At 33.3% G+C, this 8,646-nt stretch overlaps 1 protein-coding gene across 1 annotated transcript; it reads left to right on the top strand.

The window, feature by feature from the left end:
* The first annotated feature begins 1,046 nt into the window (after nt 1-1,046).
* Nucleotides 1,047-6,826, top strand: LOC145563407 (mitochondrial import inner membrane translocase subunit PAM16 like 2-like). The gene is made up of 4 exons (XM_081623853.1): nt 1,047-1,288; nt 1,383-1,470; nt 6,094-6,227; nt 6,314-6,826. Exons 1-4 carry the CDS (start codon nt 1,286-1,288, stop codon nt 6,440-6,442), a joined length of 354 nt encoding a protein of 117 aa, XP_081479979.1. The 5' UTR covers nt 1,047-1,285; the 3' UTR covers nt 6,443-6,826.
* Nucleotides 6,827-8,646: the final 1,820 nt, after the last annotated feature.

Raw genomic sequence — 8,646 nt, forward strand, 5'->3', positions numbered from 1 at the left:
GTATTGTTTCCAAGGTGAAAGGCGTGCCTTGATGACTTTGATTCTAAGTGTAGCAGCAGATAACATACACATACATGATATAAGACTATCAGGCTTTTCACAAGCTGAAAAGCCTTATAGTGTGTGTGGACGTTATTCCTACAAATTTACGGAAAACTTCAACTTATAATTTGAGGTATATTAAGGTCATCATGTATCCATGTCATAAACGACTCACCATGTAACCTTTGATATTAGGTAAATGATCTCACCTCAAGCACCTGCAGTTTGAAGAATTTGACCTTGACCTTAAGGTTATAAAATCAAGCTTAACATGCCAAGCTTTGATTATTTCCGATTTGTGTAGTATACTTTTCTCTCTTATTAGTTTTTTAGGGTTTTCAATAAAGTTTAACATGCCTAACATTCCATGAAAATTTGTCTTAAATCACACCTTGGACCCCCAACACTCCAACATTGGTTGCAATTCAAACTTGAAATATGAAATAAAATAATTTAGTACTCTTTTTGTCTATTATGTTATCGGAAAGGGTAATTTTGAACACTCATATGTAGAATTGACACATATCATGCCAGTATGTTTTGTGATTAAGCGAGTTACATCAGAATTGAGTTTAAGAAGAAGTTGTAAGTCTTGTAATAAATCAGTCTAATGTTGATCTTTCATAAATGCAGCTAGTGCTCGACCTGACTTTACATACCCAATTGTGTCAGCTTGGCCCAACCCAACTCCGTCTGAACTAAAATGCAACTACTTAGGTGTGTCATGTGAGAGGTAGTCAAAACACGTTTCTAGCCAAAAAAAAAAAAAAAAAAAAAAAAAAAAAAAAAAAAAAAAAAAAAATCTGGATTCAATTTGAAAAAAACACGAAAAACTCCCTTTGACGAAAGTGATGAATAGCTCAAGTGGTTAAAGTTTTTCTCCTGATTTCAAGTGATTCTAAATTGATTTTTATCACTTGCCTTTGGGGTTTGAGCATTAAGTTTGATGTTAAGGTTCGGTCGGGCTGAATATTTATCACCTCTAATCATGTGGTTCCATCAAAACCGCCATTTAAATAAAAAAAATAAATAAGAAAGAAAAGAGAAAGAAAGAGTATCGAGAAAGTTCGATTGGTCCTTTCGTCGCGCCTCTGTATTTGCCATTTTTGTTCTCCGCCTCCTTTCTCTCTCCTAAAATCAGCTCACCTTTCCATTTTCCACTTTCTTCAATCTCCCTAACTCAATCAACCAGAATAATATTACAAGATAACAACTTTCAAGTATCTTTTACAGGAAACGTGTAATGGTAGGTTAATTTCCCAATTTTATTACTAATTTTTTTTTGTGGGTTTTAATGTTTTTGTAATCTGATTACGATTAATTTGATTGTTTGAATGCAGGCTTCAAGAATTCTCGCCCAAATTCTTGTGATGGGTTCTGGGATATTAGTTAGGGCTGTTGCCCAAGCTTATCGACAAGCTATTGCTAGTATGTTTCTTCATTTTAAAAAAAAAAAAAATAATTTATTTAGCATATTTCCGATTATTATCAAATCCCAGCTGTTTGATCATATAATATTTTAAATTTTTTTTTTTTTAAAAATTTATTGGGGTTTTATTTGAATTGATGATAGACAATTATGTGACAAATTTTGGGTGCTATTAGTTGGGACTCCTTGGGAGTTCTATAGCACAAATGGGTATTGATTTTTAGAGGGTGAATTTATTGGGGTTATGTTTGTATTAGTTATTTGGTGTTAATTGGGGTTGTAATTAAATGATAATGTTTCTTGTGACTAGTTGTTTGGATCATGTAGTACTGTAGTCCATGAATATTGATGGGATGAATATCTGAAGTCTAAAACTTTGGCTGTGGCAATCGAATGGGCCGAACTTGGTGGGTTTCTTAGTTATTCTCTTGTGATTTCTATAGATAAGTTCATTAAGAAGAGAAGGGGGAGGAGATAATGAGGAATTTAATGGTCTTAAGGGGTTTAAGATGAGTGAAGAAGGGTAATGTGAAGATGTTTCAATATTTGTTTGGGTGGAAAACAGGAAAGGGGTGAAAAACAATTCTCGCAAATGTAGGAACCATTGTCCTTTAGTAAAAAAGGGAAGTCATTCCTCTATACTTGTCACCTTCCTTTTCTCTACTCCCATCTATTATCCCCTTCCATTTCCAATTTCCTATAAGGATTCAATTAGAGAAGAACAAATATTACAGTTGTGTTTTACCTTGAACAATGTTTTCCATCTAACCAAATGGAGCCTACATGTAACAAACTGTAAGGCTTGTGCATTTCAGTCCATAAATTCTATAATTGTTGTATTTAACCCCCCCCCCCCCCCCCCCCCTTTTTTTTTTTCTTTTTTTCCTGAAGCACTCTTTGGAAAAGTGTGTATCTTTAAAAGTTATTTAGCATGACTAATCAAGCTTTTACATTCTAATTGAATCAGCTATGAACCTTTTGGCTGATTGATATTTTTCAAGCCAACTCTACCATATTTGAGGACTTTTAGATAATCTCATATTTCTTATTTCACCCCTTCTTCCCTCTCCCTGACAAAAGGAAAAAGTTTTTTTTTTTTTTTTTTTTTTTTTTTTTTTTTTTTTTTTTTTTTTTTTTTTTTGAGGTATATAGCATAATAAAACAAAATGAAGTAAATGATGGGAGCTATGGATAGAGAAATGCTCTGATCCACATAAATTGGAAGAGCAGTGTTCATTACCCAAAATTTTCTATGACCTCCTGTTGTTGAGATTTTTTCTAAAATTTTGATTGGTACTTTTACTGTCTCATGCAAATATGACAATTGGTTTATATGCCGTTGAAACAATTTGGCACTAGCTGCTGTTGTATAGTTTATGTAATACAATATCATTAAGGTCATATGGAAATTTGTTTTGAACCCCAATTCATGTTTGATTTTTGACAATATTCATGAATTGGCCATATAGGCATATAGCATTTATCTTTTGTCCATGTTGTGATTAATATATATATGTACAAATTGGGAGAGCCTCATAGTACTACAGGAGTCATAGGATTTACCAAGACCATGTACGTATAGTATCATCTACTTCTTAGATGTAAGTTCTACCTGAGTACCTGGGCACTTGTTCAGCTTTCCTCCCATTTTGTTGACAATTTTTCATCTTGTTTTTTGGATGGGCTGATGTATTTTCTTAACAAGATTAAATGTCTCTTTGATGATGATAGACATTGGATACAAAATATGAACATAACTTATAATAGTTGGGTCACATACTTTTTCATGAGTTTTTTGGTCAGTCTTCAAATGGGTTCCAATGCATATGTTGGTAACTTATAAAAGGGGTATGTTTTGAGATTGTTGTCATATTTATTTTATTTGGCTAATAAGGAACCCTTACAATTTTCAGAAGAGATTTGAGTCTGCCGAGATCTATTATTTACTTCTAGCTGTGGGTTCCACAATTACATTTGTTTACTTCCCTCCACAGTTTGTTAACAATTTTTGCTTTGTGTTTAAAATGGGCTGATATAGTTTCTCAAACATGATTAATCGACTCTGAAGATGATAGATTTTTGGGTTAAAATATTGACAAATCTTGTATTATTGAATAAAATTTTAATTATGCTTGAGTTTTAACCTTGCTCTAAATTTGTTGATAGTTTGACACTATACTTAGGTTTTACGTGGAATCGGCAAATGGATGTGTCTGATTTGGTCAGAATTTATAATTTCAGATTATGTTATGTTGAGATGACCTTTGTATAATATTTCCTGACCTTACCTCAACCTACATTGAATAGCTAGTCATTTTATGCAGTCATTTATAGAGAAATTCAACCGTATAAATGAGAGTCCAATAAAAACCAAGAGATATCTCACAATAGTAATAGTTGAAGGTATATTGTCAAGATGAAATCTCATATTACTATTTAAATTTATTTGGTTTTGGTTCGGTCAGGTTGGGACAGATTTGGTCTAAAATTTATCAGTTTGTTCAGCAGACAAATTTGGGTCTCTCACAAATTTTGTAGTAACCCAGTTTTTTGGTCAGCTTTCAGGTTACCCTTATTCCTTATGCATCTTTATGAGCTACACTCAAATTTCATTAAACTTAATGTTTATTATCATCTGAAATCCAGAGGGTAATTAGGATCCTAGGTGACTTTTGAAGACTTTTTAGATGTTATAAAGCTCCAGATTCAGCGAACAATTTCCCATTACTGTCCGTAATGAACTAAAATGAACCCTGTTAATCGTACTTTTTAGTGTAATAGCCTTTAATGCGTGTATGTATAACTCCTTTGATGACCCTAGGACTCTAGGAGTCTCCCTGTAAAGCCTTTTTTTTTTTTTCCTAGCTATTCTTGAGCTTGAAAGGCCTTAGTAATTTGAGTCTCATTATTGGATATGGGTTTGTGAAGGCCATACGTGTTTGTTGTGATTTATGATTCTAGTTTCAACGATAGATTTTAGAAGGTTGCTTTGTAGCATTTAAGGTTCACTAGAATTTTGGCTTGATTAGTCTTTTACGTGTAATAGTGGCTTTTTATTGAGACAATAAATAATATTTCTCATGATTTTTTATTGTAAAAATTTACTTCTAGAACCATATGGCTTTACCAATTACCATATTAAGTTGTTACTAATAAGATCCATGTAAGTTGTAACCTTTGAAATGGAATTGACTGAGTAAGATCCATCATCCATGTAAGTTGTTACCTTTGAAATGGAATTGTTTGATTAATATCCACATGCTCTGTGTATTTGTGGTTCATACTTCGTATTATATAGATAGACTTCAGGTAATATTGAAAGGTTAAGTAGGGCCCCATAAACTTTAATTTTATACTTTTCACTAATGCGTAAACTGTAAAATGAAAGAATTTTCTCTCATACATCACTTAAGCTCTGTTTTTTTAAAAGGGACATTAGGGAGTAACCTTGAGACCCCCCAAGTTTGATTTGAGGTATGTGAGCCTCGGAGTCTTAAAACTTTTATCAATTCCTTGTTTATCCACATTCTCTAGTCCTTGCCTGCAACATATTTTCTTTTTCTCAACCCTTGCTACTCTCCTTCCTGCCTTGTTTTACCTATTGGCATTATTATTTAATGCATGGTGTTCCTCTTCTTCTTCTTCTTCTGCCTGAACGCCTTAATCTTATAAGTGGGGTTGGCTACATGAACCAACATGAGGACTTCCAGGAGGTCACCCATCCTAGTACTACTCTCAGTCATTGTGGCTCATGGTGTTCCTGAAATCCTTAAATAAATTGAGTGGTGATATTTGGTGCTTTAATCTGTATTTTTTTTTTTTTTTGTCTTTCTTAGGGTTTATGCCTATTTCTTGATTTTGATATGTGCTAGGTTTTGCCCTCTTTTACCCCTTTTCATTTGAGATGGATTTTTTTTGTCTTTTCTCTTTTTTGAAGTGGCTGGGCTAGAAGTCTTGATCTTAACAATAAAATTTAGTGGGACCCAAGTTCTTTACTCATTTAGATGGGTTATTTGCTCTTTTTTTTATGTGTCTTTTGCCATCACCAAGTCTGCTATTTTTTTTTCCTACTTATTTTGGTGCCCATATCAGCAATCATCCTATGAAACAAAAACTTTTGGTTCGATCTTCTGTTGGTGGCTTGGTGTTTTTATCACATAGGCTACTTTAGCTCTCTCTCCAAATTTTCTTATTAGTCTACTACACCATCCTTATTTTCATCGTTCTCTGGTTTCATTTGAATGTTAATTGTTCATCTTACCTTTTTTTTTTTGGCCCTTGACACTGCCAAGGTTTTGATACCATTTTTATTATGTTCAATATACAAGGATGTACCTAGATTGGATGAAGAGTGTGTATGTGTGTTGCATTAGGGACTAATCAATATGAAACTAACAAGATATATGGTGTAGATGTAAGGCTTAAGGGCCTTATATATATAGCTTTCAGAAGAAATAGAAAATTGTATTTTGGAACATTAAACATCAAACACTTGAATTTTTATTTGATAATTATGTGCTTTAGTGCTTACTATTCTTGCATCATGTGTATGTATGTACAGGCCAATAAGGTAAAGATACTAGCTGCCTCCATTCTATCACTCACTAGCTCCTGTATTGCAGATGCCTCGAAAACTGGTGCTGCTCAAGAAGCAATGCAGAATACTGTACGTAAAGCAAGTAAAGCCATCACAGAGCAAGAAGCAAGGCAAATTCTTGGTGTTCCTGAGAATGCAGCCTGGGAAGATATTTTGAAAGTATGTCCACACCTGTTGATTGTATTTGTTTCATTTTCTAGTATCTTTTGTGATTCTGTGTAAATGATTATCATTCATTTGTGCAGAAATATGATGTTTTGTTTGAGAGGAACGCCAAACAAGGGAGCTTTTACCTCCAATCAAAGGTCCACCGAGCAAAGGAGTGTCTAGAATCAGTATATCAAAACAAAGGTCAAGGCCCTGCCAGTGGATAGCTGGAATTTTTGTTCCATGGGTGGTGGTGATCGTGTTTTTCTTTCTTACAATGCTGTATATAGAGTACCGCGATGATAATTAGACTAAGAACTTTTAACATAATCTTTGTTCATCTGGTTGTGATATTGTTTGTTCCTTATAAGTTTTAGGAACGTCATGAGCGGTTAGAAATATGCACACTCTTAATCATATTTCTTACTCGATGTTATAGTATGATTTTTTTTTTCTTTGTTTTGACAAGGCTGTAACCAATCTTCATATATTGCAGTATTTGGTGCTATTGCCTTATAAACGTTACCAGGGAGTAGTGCTTGTAATAACAGCAGCAATTTTACAAGACTAGCTGTTTTGTATTCGTTGATTTGGCCTAAGTGTCAATACAAACTTCCTCTTTTTTATTAAATTTTTTTTTTTGGCGGATCTACTGAGTGATGAACTGCTCATACTACACTTCTTTTCTTTATAATTGGTTTGTTTTCTTCCCCTCTCCTAGTCTCCTGTTTATTCCACTTCATACTTAGGAAATGTGACAACTTCGTCTAAACCGGTGAACAATTTGATACAAATTGGTATGAGTACGTTTATCAATTTTAGACAGATCGAGCATACTGTATGATAAGGTTTGATTTTGGTAAACCCAATGAGGAAGTGACTCAAGCAATCGTAGTACACTAATCACAGTCCACAACAACAATCACTATCGTTATATTCTTTGTAATATGAAGTACTGTACAAGTATATTGGAAGAGTGAGCAATTATATACTGTACTTGATTGTAATGTAGCTGGATTGATTGTGCTCCCACTAGCCATTTTACTACTTTATTTAAAAAAATAAATAAATAAATAAATAAAAATCAGTACTATAATATTAGGGAGAATAACAAGTTATGATATGGAGAATCGAGAATCCTAAGTTTTTATAATAATTACTCGTGGATCACTTTCCTCTCTCTTTCTCTTTTCGATATCAAAACTCTACCATTTTTTGATAGAGACTAGATACATATTAACACTTTAAAATTTACACCATATTCTTTTGATTCATGCTTAAAGGATTGAATAGTGAGTACAACTTATGAGATACGTTCTTTTATTTCGAATAGTATGTTCATTCAGGATCATGCTAGATTGCTCGTCATCATCCTTAGCCGTGTATCTACAAGATAGCTTAAAAAAAAATCTCCTTTACCTAACATCAATGGGCGTAGAAGTAGTATTCTTTTGAAGATTTAGAATCACATCATAATGAATAGAGCTGGAAAAAAGTCGAGTCGTGTCGTGTTCGTGTTGGTCTTGTGTCAATTTCATGCTATTCATAAAATTTATCAAATATTATGTAAAATATAAGATAATTGCATAATTTGACCGCTTTATCTAAACGGGTCGTGTTCGAGTTGATTTCGTGTCGTGTTGTGTCGACTTCGTGTTTTTTCTCACTAATTACGTGTTCGTATCGCGCCGGTTTCGACCGTATTGTCGTATCGTGTCAGAGATTGACAGCTCTAAATTGAATACATTCTCATAAAACTTTAGTTTCTAGCAATCAATTATTTTATATCGTTCACTTTTATGAAATTTCGTGCCATAGACTCATAGTATACCAAATCTTCGATTGAAATAATACTTTGTATAGTCGTATAGATCGTATACCGTGAATAGTTGAGAAGATTATACATCATCTACCCTCCATTCATTTCTAACGAGCAATGTTTTTTTTTTAATAAATTTTTTTTTATATCTTGTACAATTGACTAAACAAGGACCAGTTGTGAGTTGTGACTGATATTTCCTTGGCAAATAATGGACAATTTAAATGACATTAACTTTGGAGGTTGTATTGTTTAATGTTGCTACTCGACTTGTGGAAGCAAAGACTTAGGTGTTTAGTTGCACAAAAGAAATGGGGAAATAGAAAATATGGAAATTTATATAGTGGGGTTTTATTTGGTTGACCACAAAACATAAAAATTTGGGAATTTTCAATTCCCACAAAACATGGGAATTAAATTACCAAGTACTCCCTTGGTAAGTTGAAATTCCCATGATTTGCAAATTCCTCCATGAATAACAAACAACTTTTAACAATTCATGGAATTTCTAATGTGGGAAGTTAATTCCCATAATTTGTCAATTCCTATGGGAAATTATTTCCCTTGTCAACCAAACGACCCCTTAGCATCACAAGATAATTGCCAAAAATG

This window comes from Chenopodium album, chromosome 10 (genome assembly GCF_948465745.1).
Source record: "Chenopodium album chromosome 10, dcCheAlbu1.1, whole genome shotgun sequence".
Classification (NCBI taxonomy): Eukaryota; Viridiplantae; Streptophyta; class Magnoliopsida; order Caryophyllales; family Amaranthaceae; genus Chenopodium; species Chenopodium album.

Coding starts and splice junctions, on each gene's coding strand:
- LOC145563407 (XM_081623853.1), top strand. Junction 1,471..6,093: donor TTATCGACAAGCTATTGCTA/GTATGTTTCTTC, acceptor CCTGTATTGCAG/ATGCCTCGAAAACTGGTGCT. Junction 6,228..6,313: donor CCTGGGAAGATATTTTGAAA/GTATGTCCACAC, acceptor TCATTTGTGCAG/AAATATGATGTTTTGTTTGA.